The 18243-nt window shown below is 35.5% G+C and overlaps 2 protein-coding genes across 2 annotated transcripts; both read right to left on the bottom strand.

The window, feature by feature from the left end:
• Positions 1–3921: 3921 nt before the first annotated feature.
• LOC131595750 (uncharacterized) lies at positions 3922–10244 on the bottom strand. The gene is made up of 6 exons (XM_058868214.1): positions 9689–10244; positions 9509–9607; positions 7594–7771; positions 5799–5896; positions 4701–4762; positions 3922–4416 (listed from the first exon to the last, which is right to left on the bottom strand). Exons 1-6 carry the CDS (start codon positions 10136–10138, stop codon positions 4305–4307), a joined length of 999 nt encoding a protein of 332 aa, XP_058724197.1. The 5' UTR covers positions 10139–10244; the 3' UTR covers positions 3922–4304.
• A 2174-nt stretch (positions 10245–12418) lies between these two features.
• On the bottom strand, positions 12419–16771 carry LOC131595749 (cellulose synthase-like protein D4). The gene is made up of 5 exons (XM_058868213.1): positions 15997–16771; positions 15450–15824; positions 14559–15363; positions 13706–14472; positions 12419–13616 (listed from the first exon to the last, which is right to left on the bottom strand). Exons 1-5 carry the CDS (start codon positions 16419–16421, stop codon positions 12650–12652), a joined length of 3339 nt encoding a protein of 1112 aa, XP_058724196.1. The 5' UTR covers positions 16422–16771; the 3' UTR covers positions 12419–12649.
• Between the last annotated feature and the right edge of the window lie 1472 nt (positions 16772–18243).

The following is an 18243-nucleotide window of genomic DNA, read 5'->3' as shown; positions in this document are numbered from 1 at the left end:
CATTTACATTTTTTCCTTATCACAAGACATCAACATATTTTATCAATTCAACTTTTATACTCAGATTTAGGCATATTAGTTCACACGAATTTTAGCAATCAATCACAATATAATGACAGATTCATAACATAATCATCTTGAGAGGTTTGCACAACCATCTCATGATCCAACCTCATCAATGGATGAACGAGAATAGAAAAAAAGGAAGAGGATAAGAACCTTTCTATCCTTTATACAATAAACACCCATAGATGAATAGTTCTCCCCTTACATCGAATTTGCAAAAAAGCATGAAGCTACGATTACGAAGTTCCTCTTCTCCTTCAAACGCTCTCCCAGGGTTTCCTTTTTCTCTCCTTAGCCTTTTCTCCCAAAATTCTACGTATTGACAACATCTCCCTTCCCTTCTCTATTTTAATCAAAATCCTATTTTTATTTCTATTTTAATTATTTCTACAAACCCCATTCAACTCTCACTAATTCCATCAACTCCCCTATTTTTAATAAAAATCTATTCTAATGCCCAAAACTCAATAGCTCACATTTCTCAATTATTTAAATTATAAAAATAAAATAAAATATATAATTAAATTCTTGTTTTAATATTAATTACCATTCCTCACTTTTACACTAATTTAATTAATAAAACTCTATCCAAAATTGAATAACTTAAATACAATAATTAAATAAATAAATAAGACTCCAAAATTCAATTAAAATTAAAATTTACATGGCTTCTATCGTACGTTTGAAGTTAAAATACCAAAATAACTTTGGTCAACCTATTAAAATCAAAGTCGACTTTGTGGAGCTCTCACAAGAAACAATACTAAATAATCTCGTAATGGATGTCATTACGCCCATAGAAGAAATCGACGAGATGATGGATGTAGTTGACATAGACCATTGTGAAGATGAAACCCCACTGAGGCGCGAGGTGGCATCCTCGACTCTGATCTAGGTAAAGATCTTGAGACCGGTCCCAAACAGAGACTTCTAGGCTGTCCAGTTAAATGATAATCTGATGAGATCAGTGAAGATTGGAGTCGTCCTACCTACCAAGGTTAGAGAAGAATTGGTTAAGTGTTTGAGAACATCGACCTCTTTGCCATTCCCCAAGAGATGTCTAGCATATATCACAATATGGCGTGTCACCAAATGAACATTGATCCCATCACTAAGTATGTGTCGCAAAGGAGAATTAGGCAATCTCCTGAGAAAGTTGAAGCGGAAACGAAACCGGTCCAACGTTTGTTGAATGCAAGTTTCATCTTTAAAGTAAAATATACTGAGTGGTTATCAAATAAGGTTCTAGTAAAGAAATCCTTAAGGAAATGGAGAATGTGCATCAGTTATATTGATCTGACAATGCATGCCTTAAGGACTTGTATCCACTCCCAAGCATAGACAAATTGGCTGACAACTCCGCCGGGTACAAACTCCTATCTTTTATGGATGCATATTTCAGTTACAATCATATACAAATGTATGATCCGAACATAGGAAATATTGTTTTCATGACCAAACAAGCCAAGCATCAATATAACGTCATGCCCTCTGGGTTGAAAAACGCATGAATAACATAGCAAAGAATGATAAAGTAAAGCTTTTAAAGAAGAGATGTGAGAAACACTAGAGGTATATATGGACGACATATCGTCAAGTCTGACAAAGAAAGTCTACAAGACCAACACATCACTAGCGTTTTTCGAAGGGTCCGATACTACAATATGAAGTTTAATCTGGAAAAGCGAACTTTTGGAGCAAAAGCTGACAAGTTTTTTGTGATTTTATCTAATGGAAATAGGCATAGGAGTGAATTTGGAAAAATGTGAGGCAGTCATTCAAATGACAACACCAACGACGAAGAAAAAAGTCTTGAAGATGAACGATATGTGGACCACTTTGGACATATTCATCTCAAAATCAACACAACACGCCCTCCCCTTTTGCAAGGTATTGAAGAAATAATCACTTTTTGAGTGGACCCCTGAATGCCAACAAGCGTTCACATCATTGAAGATGGCATTATCCACTTCACTTATGTAACCAACCTTTGGTGGGAGAACCTTTATACCTATATTTGGCTATATCTAAGGAAGCAGTTATTGTCGCTATGGTATCAAAAGATAGAAAAGGCAGCGCTGGTGACAACATCCGAAAATTGTGATGTTACTTACTAGAAAACATCGTGATTCTCATAATCGACCTGTCGTTGAAGCAAGTCATCCCGCGCCCAAACTCGTTGGAAAATTAACAAAATGGTCCATCGAGATATCTAAATGTGATGTTACACACGAGTCAAGAAAAGCTCTGGAGGGACAACTGTTTGCAAATTTCATAACGGAAATGACTCCATACGGACTAGAACTGGCACACTCTTGTGTAGTGTTTACAGATGGGTCGTCCAACTATTGTGAAAGTGTATGCTAATTTATTTTGGAAAACAAGATTTGTCAGAAAGTCGAGATATCTCTGCGGTTCGAGTTTCCTACTACCAACAATCAAGCTGAGTATGAAGTAGTTATTGTTGGACTTACTTTGACCGCCGAGATGGGGGCGGAAAATATTAAGTTAAGGACAGATGCCCAATTGGTACTCTCACAGATCAAGGGAGAATATCATACTAAATAACCACTACTGCAATGACTTGTTTTTTTAGCAAAAGAAAAGTTGGCAAAATTCAAAGCGTCAAAAATATCACACGTCCTGAGAGAACAAAACATTAAGCAGATGTCATTCTGAGAATGCGAAACACTACAAAACATAAATGGTATTATAGTTAAGTATTTCAAATATTATAAATGCTAGTGTTCTTATACAACACTAGCAATTAAATGGTATTATAGTTAAATGGGATTATTGGTGATTTTTATTAAAGAAAACAAGAGGCAAAAACAATCATGACGCACCCCCCCCCCCCCTTTGGTAGCTAACCACTACAAAGCATAGGTGGCAGACACACCCCTTTTTGATAGCTAACCACTACAAAGCATAGGTGACAAAGCTTAAGAAACGTCAAACCCGAACCAAACTCAAATTTGGGGGAACACAAGAGAACCCTGTAACACACCGCAAACGTACGACAATATCAAAGTAGTAAAAATGAATATTGTCCACAAAGACGAAGTTTTGAATTAAATTATATTATCTCGTTGTTTATTTAAGACGGTCTATATTTCAATTTGATTGCGAGAAAAATAAAATTTAATTTTTTAACTATTAAAAAGAAGAATACGAGACTTTTATTCTTGTTAACAACTTCAGTCATATAAACTACGTACTGATCATAGCGAGAATTCTGTTTTACGATGTAATACCGAACTCTAAGCTCACAATAAAGAAAAATATTTTTTTCAATTGACTATAAGACACTTTTGCAATCTCAAAATGAAAGGTTTGGTTCCACCAACTTTCATTTCTCTAAATTTTTTTCTATCTCTCTTAATTTACATTCTCTCACATATTTTTCCTTCCAAAACTAATACCATTATTTCTTTCTATCTCTCTTAATTTACTCTCTCTCACATATTTTTCCTTCCAAAACTAATACCATTATCTTCCTTGTTACATTTAAAATTTGCCTAAAATTACTCTAACTTTCTCACCAAAATGTCTTAGAATCTCTGTCCTAAAATCAACTGGCCGAATTTCTAAAATGCCTCTTAAAAAAAAACAAAAGGTCGTGGCTGGTAACTTTTTGCGATGGCTTTTACAAATTAATTGAAAAATGGTTCCTCATCAATCCACAAGCCTGGAAATTGGTTCTCACCCTCACGTCATCCTTTTACAAAGTAGTTTGGATCATTCAGATGTATTGTTTAGAACAAAAATACGCTTATTGTCTTGTTCAAAAATACTCTTTCCAGAATTTTTAGATAACTAAAAAATTTACTAAATCACAGCCAAACAACCATGGCATTTGAAGTTAATATGGGGAGAAATGCCTCCAATTATTAAACAGATATCCCAAACGAACACACATAAAATCATTCTACACCTATACTGAAATGTATTTCTCCACAATATCCAGTTCTTACCAAAAAAAAAGAGACTAACCTAAAGGACACTAATGAAAATGTCAAGCTCAAAATTTAATCCAGGAAAAAGCTGAAAGTACAATAGTTGTACCATTAAAAAGAAATTAAGGATAACCATTGCCCTACACATTGGAAATTTTTACTTCCGTTTTTGGATGGGAGGTAATCTAGAATTTGCAGCACCAAGTCGTGAGAAGATTGTTTGCAGAACCAATTCCTCAACCTTTGTAAATTCAAAACCTTGAGGTATATTTGCATCAAGCATTATGAAACCTCACTAGAATCTTCTGAATCTGAACTATCAACCATCTTCTCAAGTGAATCTAGGTTGCCGGCTTCTGAAGTTGTGTGTAATCTGAGTTGATCCGCATCTTCACTGAGGAAAAAGAAAAGCAAGAAACATTTCTATCTGAGCATGCTATTTTAGTATTCTGACAATAGAGACATAAAAAAAGTTAACGGATTTCTAGCATGCTGTTCACTTATGGCATTTTGTATCAATCTTTAATGAAATATATGTTTATGTGAGAATGCTGATAGAGATATCAATTTCTTTAAGAAACTTCAAAGAGAGGAAATAATAGTTAGAAGTAAAATGTATAAATAAAGCATTGATTCTTCTGACTAAAAAACTATAGAAACAAAGAATATAGAGCATACTCTGTTACTCCGAATATTTCCTTAACAACTAAGGAGCTATCTCTTGAACAGAACTCTGGCAGCTGAAATCAGAACAATAGGAGAAAATCAAAACAGATCATACATTAAGACGTTACACGACAGAAACAATGACAAGAATGGACATTAGCCTTTTACTTGAAAAATATATGAAAAATATTTGAAAATTTCTGAGCAGCATGCAACCAAATTATTAAAATATTAAAAGTTAATACACATATATCCCAGAATTGACAAAAAGGTTTCTTCCTTATATCATAAAATAGAACCACTCCTTTCGCAAGAGAACTATATGTGCTATTTTCTGCTACTATGTGATAACTTGCAGAAATACAAGTTATTATTAACACTAACTATACCAGAAAATAGAAGCCCTCCTCACACTCAACACAATGAATGTGTTGGAAGCTGCAACGAAGGTAGCCCAAATGCCCCATTAGGCAGCTAAGGGCGGACCACAATTAAGGCAGAATTTGCAACATGTTCAAACAACGGAAGACAGGATGCTCTACTTTCTTTTCCATAATAAGTGATATCTCAACGCTCTCAAAAAAACTCAGTCACCTTCTCATCCATCATAACACTATGATCTCTATATGATTAACCTTGGTTAATGATTCCTTACATTCTGTATGCCAATGAGTCTTAGCATTCAATCACTTGCAGCATTAGAGGTCTTGTTATTGTGTAATAAGTGATTCATGTTAAGCTTGTGTGGTACTTTAGTATCACAAATTACACTGAAGCATTCTTATGTTTCATCCACCTTACTTGAACCCTAAGGTTTGCATCTCTCCTTATTTCCTCATCAATTTGAATGATGGATTCAACATGCTTAAGCCATAGGACTTGTGTGGTATGGTATAATATTGGGATTTTACTTATCAATAAAAAAATTCAGTAGTATTGGTCCATAACAATTGTTGAATAAATCCAGAAACCACAGTTGAGGTTACCGTGTCAGATGGTACCAGCGGTGGCACTTAATGGTTCTGAGCACTCCACACAATTACATATATTATATTTTATATAAAGAAAAAAAGAAAGAGTCATGTTAATGGACTGTTTAAGGCCACTTACCTCAGATAGATAGAAGACCTTTCCAAAAAGAGCTTGAACAGCTAGTTTTCTCTTGAAACCTTTTTCAGTATAACCTGATTTATTCAGTACAATAGGCCCTAAACATCATTGAAAGAAAATTGAAGTCAGAGAATAGAAACAACGACGTCTGAACTTCTCAGAGAATAGAAACAACGACGTCTGAACTTCTTCATCTAGTTCACTATATATAATCCTAATCATGATTATATATTTAAAAAAATAAATCAATACATTTAAAAGACTTTTTTTAACAAATTGACTAGGATTAATCTAAACTAACATAACATTTAAATGGACTTAAAGTTTTAAGTAAACAATTTATTGACTCATAAAAATGTTACATATAGTGAATATATTTTTACGGATTTTTTATTTATTTTTTAGGAGAAAATTATTTTTAGATTTTTTTAATTTTTTAAGAAAAAATAATTTTTAGATTTTTTTAATTTTCAGGAATTTTTTTTTTATTTTCCAGGAAAGAATTATTTTTGGATTTTTTTTATTTTTAGGAAAATTTTTTTTTTTAAATTTTTTTGTGCTAAATTATTATTTTTGGTTTTAGGAAAAAACAAATATTTTCGAACCAGTTTATAAAATGAATCTGGTTCTAAACCAATTTTAAACTGAAATTGAATTATTTAAATTAAATGGTTCAATTCATTAACCATTTAAGTGGTTCAGTTTTTTAATGGTGCAAAACAATTCAGTTCTAGTATACAATTCAGTTAACCATATTTTTGAACACCCCTAGATGAAACAGGACATTCAACTGTTTAAGGCAAGCTGTAACATTGTCAGAGTATATCCTTGCTGGGATTCTACAGCCTTTTCCTATTCCTACTAACATATTATGGAGATCTTGATTGATTTCTATGGCGGGTTACAAAAATTTGATGGTAAAGAAACAATTATGTTGGTGCCTGGAGGTTGAATTACTTGCAAAATATGTCCACATTATTTAACTATCTTATTCTCTTACTGCTACGGATCTAGCCGAGGCTTTTTTCAAAGAGGTGGTTCAGTTGCATGGTTTTTCAGCATCAATAGTCTTGGACTTTGACAAGGTTGTATGCTTGACTAAGTTGTTTCAGTTAGATTAGATGGTACTAAACAAATTCAGTTTTTTTAATGGCACGTGCTAGTATAGTTGGTATCATATTGGGGTGCAGATTGATCCCTCACCCTCCTAATCATTCCATTTCTTAATTACTCCACCTTAACCACCAAACCAACCTTATATATCAAAAACAAACAAACAAATTCAGTTTGACTTATTGCCTGAAATCAAGTGGCCAGTCAAATGTGATGAATAAGTGTTTGGAGATCTATTTGAGATGCTTGACAGGTAAAAAACCAAAACAATGGCATAACTAAAACATATATGACCAAGACCCTTCTATGTTACCCAAAGGGACTACTTTCCCCCTGGAAGATACTTAAACAGTATTTTTCATTGCATTTCCTGCATTTTAAAACATTTTATTTGAGCCAATTGGGTTGGGCTAGAGATGGTGAATTGTTTGGGCAATTTGTAGAGTTGTAGGTTTGAAGCTATATGTCACAAATTCTATCAAAAAACATGACCATTTGAACTTGACCGATGGACTCAGATACTAAACCTTTGTCAATATAAGGAGCAAATTGAGAAAAATAATCCTGTACACTCATCACAGCAGTTCATCGGAATACTTTTCTACACAGCCTAGGCCAAAATAAACTACCACGTACAAGGATTTGCTCGGATGAAAACTGTCCAATATTAAGAAGACATTACCTTTGTCTCTCACAATTCTTCGTGAAATTTCATTTAGAATCTCAGCAACTTGTGAGTCATTTAATGCAGAAGCTCTCCTTAGCTGAATTAAATCAGCTACAACATCAGGGTTGAATGGTTTCTCGTTGAGAGCATATCGGATATATTTGCGCAAAATTTCTTCCAAGCCAAAACCTGTCTGGATATGAATTTTTGTTACTTAAAATCAATGACACATGCAGAGGAAGTCAAAAGTATGGTAAGCCAGCAAACAAAAAAATGAATTTCCATGAGCTAAGAACTACTTTCTTGATCTAGATTGATGGCATGATCCTTTAATAGAAAAACACTGCAAATATCACTTTCATTAAAAAACATTTGCACCGATAAAACATATCATGAGTAGGAATCGAAACATATACACATCATCAACAAAAGTTTCACATAAGGTTAGAGAGGTAAAAGATCCAATATTTCAGACTCAGACTGTTAATCTATATACTACAAAGAATATTACGATGAATTGATGATGGTAATTTTATATAATACCAGTTTAGTACTTATGGTCTTTTAGATTAGTAAGACATATTGTTCTTCTTTTGTAAAACTAAGACATATTATCAATAACAACGAACTCAAAATAAATAGGAGCAAATACTCAGCCTTATAGATTAGTATGTAAAAGAAAACAGCGTTTCTAATGCAAATAGTAAGCAATCAAGTATGTCAAGTTACCCCCATCTGATAGGCACTCGTGCAGAAAAACATACAAAAAGAAAGAAAAAAAGTTATCATTCTTTAAAAATTAAAACTAGAAATCAGTTTGTGATTTAATTTAACCTTGTGTGGAAAGTGGAATACCAGAAAAGGAGAAGTAACAAATGATTCAATTCAGTATTCTGAATATGAGATTCACTATATGTGTGCAGAGTGTTATGACTATAGTGGTAGTGTAATATTTTACATTACTGTGGATTTTTAATCTCTTACACTAGCATTGTAAGATGCTGATTCTCAACAGATAATAAGACTACTCTGCTGTCAGTTTTTACTACTGCTAAGAGTTTCTCCACATAATCTCTATCAAGGTAGCACTTGATACATTACAACCCAAAAGAAAAGGAGGGCTGAAGATCAACTGGCCTAGCAGTTGTCTCATGGGCCCAAGGAATGGGAAGTGTAAGGAGAAACCAGAGGACAGTTGAGAAAGGGTCTTATGATGGCAGAAGGGGAACTAGTTGAGAACTTGAGATAGAAGAGTTAGTTAATGATGGTGAGAAGTTACTGACGTGGGGAAGTTATCAAATAGTAGGGGAAGTAGGATTTAGAGATATCTTTTGGAGAAACATATGTTAGTTGTGAATAAAGTGTTTCCCTATGCAATCAAATTATTATCATTAAATAAATCTTGTATTTACATCTATCTTGCGTATTTCTTTAGTTTCAAATGTTTGAGAATATTGGTTTGTATCATAACTCAACATACATGGGGAAAACAAACCTCCTCTACCGCTATTGACACAAATTTAAAAAGTGATTCCATAACCCCTAGACAAAATGTGAGGTCAAACATTATTCAACAACAAATGTCAAATAGTGACCACATGCCATATTCAAGGTTATAGAAAAAGGTCTGCAACTGCAATACAGATATTAAGAGTTTTTCCATATCTCTAATGACTATAAAGTGTCAGCAGTCACGGTCAATTTGACTACAAAATCTTCACAATAACAAGGATTGTGACACAAATAATTATAAACTCTAGTCTGCAACGGAAATAATAAGGTTGTAGAGGTCTATGCAACTGGAATTGCGGTTGCATTTGCTTGCATTTTACCATAATATCGTGGTTTGCAGCATAACTACAATCATAATTTAGAATCACACCCAACTACAATTTAAAGTAAATAGTATTTTCTATATCATGCACCACACCTTATTCTCAATTCCTTTGAGATCATCAACCTTAACTTCATCGCGTCCTCTTTGCAACAACTCGTCCACCGACTTACACAACAACGCATTTTTACCAACCTACAACAAACAAAATCAACATTAGAATTTCCGTTAAGCACAATCAACAAAAAAAACTCCAAAGAAACAAAAAAAACGAACCAATTTCCTTCGTTGCGCTTTGGGAGAACTGAATTTCCTAACGGTTTTAACAACCGCAATAACAAAAGTAAGACCAAGGTAACCAAGAGGAACGGCGAGAATCCACGGCAAGGAAGTGGGGCCCACTCTAGGACCGGGAATCGCTTGGGTAACAGAACCGGTGAACTCAACGAGGTCGAGAGCCTTCTCTTGAATCCATGGAAGTTCCTCTTCTACTTCAACCTCGATAACTTCATCTTGTTTGGGTTGTTTAGGGTTATTGTTATTGGAAGAGTTTTTGGAAGATGATGCTGAAGCGACGGTTGAGATTGAAGATGATGATGATGATAAGAAGAATGGTTTTGGGTGAAGTCTAGGGGAAAAGAAGGGTTGAGATTGAAAAGGGGTTAGGGATGGATTTTTGGTTGGGAGAGGGAGAAAGTGGGAAGTGAGAGAAGAAGTGAAAGCCATTGGAATGGAGTTTGGAGGGAAATGAAATGGAGTGGGGGATGTCTGGGTTTGCGAAGGTTCAAATGTTAATCCTCTTCTCGTTCTTCGGTTTATGATGTGTACCCGCAGGGTTTATTTATTTTGAATACTCCTTTTTAAAAAAATGTTTTAAAATGTATTTATTATAAAATTTAGTAATTTATAAAATTATCAATTTAATATTTTAACAATAAACATTAAATAAATTATATACGAGTAGACATAGACAAATTTAAATATTTAATTTACAGGGAAAAAAAAAGTTACCAAATGATTATATAACAAAGAAATACGAGGCTTCTCGTTTTCTCGTGTTGGTTAGTTCTAATCCTGAACAAATTCTAAAATCTCAGATAACAATTAAACAATTATTTGTTGGAGATTTTCATGCTCAAGTTACTTTTACTTAGTACAATTGGCGTTCTGCGTGGGGTCTCGGTAAAAGTGACCTGGACCACACACACACATCATCCAATCACGAGTTACTTTCACCATCTTTCAATGAAGATGCTCTAGCAAAGTTCCTAGGAGACCTCTAACACCATAGCTGGAGGTTTTGCTGGAGGAGGGGAATCTAACTTCTCTCGGAGAAGATAGGCCCGACAGGTGTTAACAGCAAACATCACGCTCCTGAAAGCCCTTAGCGTATTTGGCACAAATTGGGAGCCTGAAATCACTTTCTCAAGAGAAGACATTATAAGCGTACTCCCTCACAACAATGATCATATGGTCATTAAGATTCACCACACTGACTGGGATGTGAAAAAAATGTTAATCGACTTTGGCAGCACTGCATATATTCTAAAAAATTCTCAAGTCTTAGTTGTTAATGTAATGCCACGACTTCCTTCAGTTTCTTCTGACATTAAATTCGTTGTAGTCATGACAACAAACATCATCTGACTAACTGTGTACAAAAAAGCACGAATGGAATCCACAAAAATAGAGCAACAAGTGTACTTGACTCAATTACTCACCAATCTACCTTAATATGATTAAAATACGACTAAATACCAAATTTGAAGTCATGAATTCAACATTTAAGACTTACATAACTCACATAAATGGATTTATCACATCCTTTGATTCTTCTTAAGAGAGTAAAATGTTATTTTCTCGGGGTTTAGGAGATCCTCTATGATGACGAAGGTGCCCCTTGAATGACCACACTCCATGAGTCGGTTCTTCTTTGAAACATTGATAAGTTGACTTTTTCAAGATGAGTAAAGTCGTCCCTCCGGTGCTTGCCATGATGGGGAAATTGTCCCACCAACTGAACATCTCGCCAACAAGTATAGGTCTCCCATACATAACCACTAGTTTTTTCACCCTTTTTTGACTTGACTGTCTCATGTGATCGTTCAACTTTTGGATACGTTCTTTGAGAATACTCAGAAGTTCTGAGTGTCCTCAAATGTTTTCGAGGAGGTTCCTCGGGAAACGTTGATGTTTTGCATGGAGAGCAATCCTTCAGTTTGCGTGTACTCGAAACTCACCATTAAACTGGAAATAGAGCATAAACAATAGAAGACGTCATCCCACAGATGATGCTAAATAATTTAGTAAGACATTTCTCTTCGAGTGTCGTTGACGTTGATGGATCTTATGACACCTTTGGTACAAAGCTCTTTGAGCTTTACTTGATGGTGGGGAGAGTGCCTACAAACACTTTTACGATCAAGTTAATAATGATTGTTATTGTGAAGTTTAGACATAATATAATGCATACTTGAGGCTGAATTGTTTTTAGCTTTTATAATAAGTTTCTAAGATTTTGGATCATAAAACCTTCTTTAAAGACGCTTGTCTCAAAGGAAAATAGATTGTATGATTCTTTAAATTTAAAAATCCATGATACCTAGACGATCAAATATTTGATGCCTCTAAGTAAAATATTTTCTAATATATTTTATCCACTAACTTCGGATAACTCAGATTCCTATGCATTGCACCTCATTCTAGAGCAAAATACATTGTAATTCACTATTTTTTTCTTTTAAAGAAATAACTAACTTCTGCTATTGGTTTTGAGAAATTAAATTTTTTAGTATACATCATGTGTAATTTGAAAAAAGAACTTTAGTGGTACCAAAAACACAAACACAACACCCACAATATTTGCACGACTCTTAAAGATATTTTTAGAGAGAAGATGAAGAGAAGAATTCGCAAAATATAATTCAACGGACAATGATATTACTAGATTTGTGTGAATATATGATAGTGTTTACCATTTTGTCTACTTATAAAGAAAACAACAAGTTGAAAGAAAAAAATAAGTGTAAAATGATCAACAATACATTACATGATCAAGTCTATGATCTAAACAACAATCAAATAAAAAGCAATTCTCCAAAGCCTATTACAATATGCCACCAAAATATCATATCTATAGAGCTAGATTTACAAAGACACATTACTATTGTTAGAAACATACATATACTAAGATGAAACCCCCAAGGCTTCAAATCCATAAGCACTCCCATTATCATTTTATGGAAATTGAAAGTCTCCACCACCACCTTGGCCGCCAGCACCAGCCTGTGGCGGGCTAATAGCAACCCAAAGCAAAGAAAGTGTAATTGCAATGAGACCTGACCACACAAACACAATGGTGGGAGTCTTCCCTCTCCTTCCCATCAACCCTTTTGCAAATGGATACAAATGAGCAAGCACCCAAAAACTAAAGAATGCTCCTCCTATGAACTTGCTCCATTGTGGATTTGCACTATAAACTGTTCGTGAAAATGCCACAACGATAGCAATCACATTTACCATAGCAATAACAATGGGTGGAATCATTAGAGAGGTCCATTTGACTATATACAAGTCCGCGAAAATATCATCGTCGTCTTCTCCGCTTGATTTAGCTGTCAAAGTAAAGGAAATCTCAATTCCAGCAACCACTTTTAGGAGTCCTTGTATGACAGCGGCGAAGTGAGCACTAGTGCCGGAAATGAGCCAAAATTGTTCATTCCTCCACCACTGTTCTAACTCTATGCCAGACCATTTAACCTCGAGAATGGCTAGCAACACCAAGCATATAGTCATGGTGAGCAAGTAGACTAAGAAAGCAATACTGACAGTTTGCACGATAAAAAATCCAGAGAGCAATGAGAGTGCTGGGAGGAAGCAATACACAATGAGGAAGAGGGAGGTGAAGGGGTAGATTCCAACATTGAGGTAAGCGAGACGTTGTAGAAGTTTTAGGCGCTTACTGCCTAGGAATGCATTGTTCTTGGAGAAGAAGATTTCAACGGAACCGGTGGCCCATCGCAGCACCTGGTGCAGTCGATCAGTAAGGTTAATTGGTGCTGATCCACGAAATGCATCTCGTTTGGTTACGCAATACACAGAACGCCATCCACGGTTATGCATACGGTATCCTGTAACAACATCCTCTGTCACTGATCCATAAATCCATCCCACTCTATCTCCCCATTCTGTCTTGTCTTCATACCTACATGTAATGTGATGAAACTTTAATAAATATATGTTTTGTTTTGTTTAAATGTGCGTGCGTGTGTGTGTTGGGCAAGGTATACATACCAACAAGAAATCACAGAAACAGCTTCAGCTACGGTACTAGCATCGAGTGGTTCGCGAGGGGCCCTCAATTCACCCGGTGGGCGTCCATACTTGATGGCAGGATGATCAGCAAGAGGACGACCTTGGAACTCAGCGATAGGTATGCTCTCAGACAACATGGTTGAGTTACCAAAACGTTTAGGCAGCAGGTTTATGTCTAGATCTTGATCAAACTCACTAGCATTCAAAGCTGGTGTTGTTTCACAGACTTCTTCGGCAGTATTATTTTTAGCATGTTTCGCATCCCACTCACCCGAGGGAGGGTCAAATCCATACAATGCAAATCTTCTGAACATGCACCCGGTTCCCACATAGAATGGGCCTTGGAGACCGTCGAGGGCTCTCATGTTTCCGTCGAAGAATACAGTGTTGTGATTGGCGTAGCGATCTGAGGGGTCAATACCTTCAAATCTTTGGGGGAACTGAATATAGCATATGTCTTCGCCGCCTCTGTCCATCATGAAGCACATTCCTTCACGTACTGCCTTGCAATTATAAATATAATGATCACAATCAAGGTTGAGAATGAATGGTCCATTTGATAAGATTGCAGATGCTCGAACAAGTGCATTCATGGCCCCAGCTTTCTTGTTGTGTTCATAACCTGGCCTCTTCTCTCGGGACATATATACAAACATTGGCAAACGTGTATCCACTTCAGTGAAATCTATGATCTTGTCATTTGCACTTCTCATTAACGGATCAGGACTAGGAGGCTTTAGCATCACCTATTCATATACATGTATATAGATAAATTAAGATGTCTGCGCACACGCGTGCGTGTGTGTGTTAAATATAATACAAAAGAATATACCTGAAGTATTCCTGCATGGTCCCCTTTAGCATGTTCCCTAGAAGAAACAGCCCAAGTTCCAGGCCAGTGGGTGCCATCAGCCATCCAGGTGGCCTTTAATACTTTGATCGACTCAGAAGGATCAGCCCCACTCTCCTTCATATGTTTCATCATCTTCATTTCCTCCCTTGCATTAAATGCATCAGATCTTCTCCTAATTGAATCCGGAAGGCCATTTATGCGCACTTTGAACTCATCGTACTCCCTTTTCACCCTTCTCCTGTCCTTCACGAAATCCAGTTTACTCTTGTTTTTAGTGGGATCGACTTTTAAGGCAAAGTAAGAATCAGGATTCCTTGGTTCAATGTTGTGTTTGCGACAAAACGGAACCCATAAATCAGCAAAACTCGCAGCCTCAGCCATGGCCTCAAAAGTCAAGAGAGCACCTCCATCATCTGAAACATAACAAGCAAGCTTCTCCACAGGGTAATCAACTGCTAATATGGAAAGAATAGTATTGGCAGTTGTAAGAGGTGGCTCTTTATCCGGATCAGCCGTTGACACAAAAAGATCAACACCGGGCAAATCAGATCTTCCTGTGGGATTGGATGGTGATGGACTGTCAAATTTCTCGTGAAGGACTTCAAGGTCTGTCGATCGATTAACCGGACAAAGCTTTGGGATTTGATCGAGTATCCATGAGAAACCAAACCATATTTCACAAGTGATTGACATGAGCCACAACCATACTGCATCATCATTTGGATGCACCACTCTCCAATGTAAGAAGAAGAACATCACGACTAAGCGAACAGCAATAAGCAGTCTGCAAATTAAATATATGCACAATCAGATTCAGGTACCATTGCATATATATGGTGCAACCGATTTCATAGCATAACATGTACTAACCTATATGGACTTATGATACCAGATGGAATTGGTGTTTTTCTGCACAAAGGCTTCCAAGGTCTCTCAGCAGCATCAAATACTCCATCATTTAGAACATCACCTTCGTCCTCATCATCTGGAGGCCAATAAGCATTTCCAACTCCATAGGTACCTTTGGTCTCAAACAACCATTTATTGTGATCAAATTCTCCGTTTTGATTTCTCTTCATAACCGACATGTTCTGTTTGGAACCTGGCGCCGGTAATGGCAATGCTCCATTTGGATAATCATTGCCATCATCTTCATATTCTCCTACTTTGTAAGTCTCCTTACAACCCGGGCACATACCGGTATCTTTTTGTGCATCCATAAAACAATCTCTACAAATCTTGTACCTGATAAATTGATTGATATTATTTCATAATCTAGTTAACTTATTGCTCAAGTCATAATAATAAACTCTATAAATTTTGAAATGAATCTGAAATTATTTGACACGATATTGAGATGCATCATGATTAGTGTTTGATATGAAAAACTTGTGAACACATATATATACATACATACCTACACTCACATGGAGTCACATCATTTCCTCTCTCATCCCTCATAACTTTACCATCACAAATTGAACAAGAAGATCCTTTAGCCCCTGCCATTTGAGGATGAGTCACCTCAGAATCAATTACCTTGTCCATTAGATGAGCTCTTGTTACACTATTGAATCCACCGGTAAATAAAGAATTTGAAACATATTGTTCTTCAGCTTTCATTGCCACAGAAGTATTATCCATTGGTTGGTTGTCAGGGGTAGGAGGAATATGAACAGTATAATTCATATAATCTCCTGATACTTCTGAAGACATTTCAATGTCATCTTTTGACAAATTAACATATCTTCCACTCGATGTTCGTCTTGCAAACTTTATAGTCGGCTTCTCGCCAGAATTCCGCATACTTTTCTTGGAAGGTTGGTTAGTCAATGAAGCCATTTCTTTCAATTTATATTGCTCAAGCTACAACCTTACACCTAGCAATAGTTATATATAATTTTATTTGTTTTCTAAGAGCTATGTAAATCTACACCTATATAATTTGATTCAATGAAGAAGAAACATGATTTGTTCCTCAATTTACCATCATTGGAACAACTAGGCTCTATCCAAAGTCAAGCAAAAAAGGCACCATTTCCTTCCATTGTGTATCTACAAGGAAGAATAGGAATCATGGTTCAAATTATTCATGGGAGGAGAAGAAAAGAGGTCAGAGAAAAGAACTTTTTGATTGACGATGGAAGAGAATTTGGTAGAAAACAGAATAGTACCGAAGTAGGAGATGGATTTATGGTGAAAGACCAAGTCATTCCTATATTGCTACTTTCATGGTTCTCATTTCCTTGTTTCTAGGAGTGTGGTATATTTGTTTCAGACATGTTATATATTGTTTCTACGAGTGTGTTATAATGTCTTTTCTTTTTTTAGTCAAAAATTAATTGTTACCTATATATATTATACAAACATATGACAAACAAACATAGTAATTATTGTTTTTAAGGTAAAATACTTGTATTAAGGATTTACCAAAACAAAAACTTGTATTAAGGCAACAAGCCAACAGAAAACAAAAACCATTTTGGTTAGAACTGTATCTCTAACCAAGTTGTTCCTAAGTGTAAACCTAGTCATATTCCTAGAAACTAGTAGTTATATACAAATTTATTTGAAAACCATAATCTAAGAAGTATTTTCCAAGCAATTATTAAATCATATAATCAACTTTAAATTTTTAGTGGAAAAGCAAGACAAATACAAATAAATCATATATGTAATGAAAACACGATTATATATAACCGTTCAAATTAAAAATTTATAAAAGATCCATAAATAAATACATCTAGTTCCAAGGACAATTAGTTGAACGTACTCATTATAGTTTACAAAAGAGATGAAAGATGATGAAATTACATCAAAGAATGATGATTAAAACTTGAATTCCTTTCCACCTTGGAGTCGAGGCAATATTTCCTTTGACACACTGAGATGCCTTGTCTGGAGTGTGCTACCTCAAGGCCAAGGAAATACTTGATTTATCCAAGATTTTTTATTTGAAAAGTTTGGTGTAGAACATGTTTGACGTGGTCAAATCCAGTCAATAAGTTTCTTGAAATGATGATGGCATCTACATACACCAAGAGGAGCGTAGATCTTCTAGATGTTTTCTTGTTCTTGATGAAAAGTGAATGGTCAGAGCTAGCTTGATGGATTGTTGAGCAATAAGAAGAGATGTGAGTTTTTCATGCCATTTTCTGTTGGCTTGCTTGAGACTATACAAAGATTTTATGAGTTTACACACATGATTGAGCATGACTAGTTTGATACCTGGTAGGATGGTTATGTATACATCTTCCTGCAAGTCACCATGGAAAGGTGCGTTGTTGACATCTAGTTGATGGATAAATCAGTTATTAATAGCTAGTTCTCAAGGCAATGACCAATTTGAATGTGGTAACTTTTACAACACTAGAGTAAGTATTTAAGTAATTAAGGCCATCAATTTTGGTTGTATTCTTTTGCAACAAGACTGCCTTAAACCTTTCAACTGTGCCATCAGCATGATATTTGATCTTGTAAATCCATCTACAGCCAATTGGTTTTTATGTGATAGTGAGTCAATAGTCTTCCAAGTACACATTCTCTCAAGCAGTTTGCATTGATTGGTTCCAGCACTCAAACTTGCTAGCTTCAACAAATAACGGTGGTTCATGAAGAGTATTAATGGACATGATAAATGATTGTATGTGAGAGACAAAGAAAA

Source organism: Vicia villosa, linkage group LG4 (genome assembly GCF_029867415.1).
Source record: "Vicia villosa cultivar HV-30 ecotype Madison, WI linkage group LG4, Vvil1.0, whole genome shotgun sequence".
Lineage (NCBI taxonomy): Eukaryota > Viridiplantae > Streptophyta > Magnoliopsida > Fabales > Fabaceae > Vicia > Vicia villosa.
Note: the sequence above shows the minus strand (reverse complement) of the source record. Positions and strands in the feature narration are given on the sequence as shown.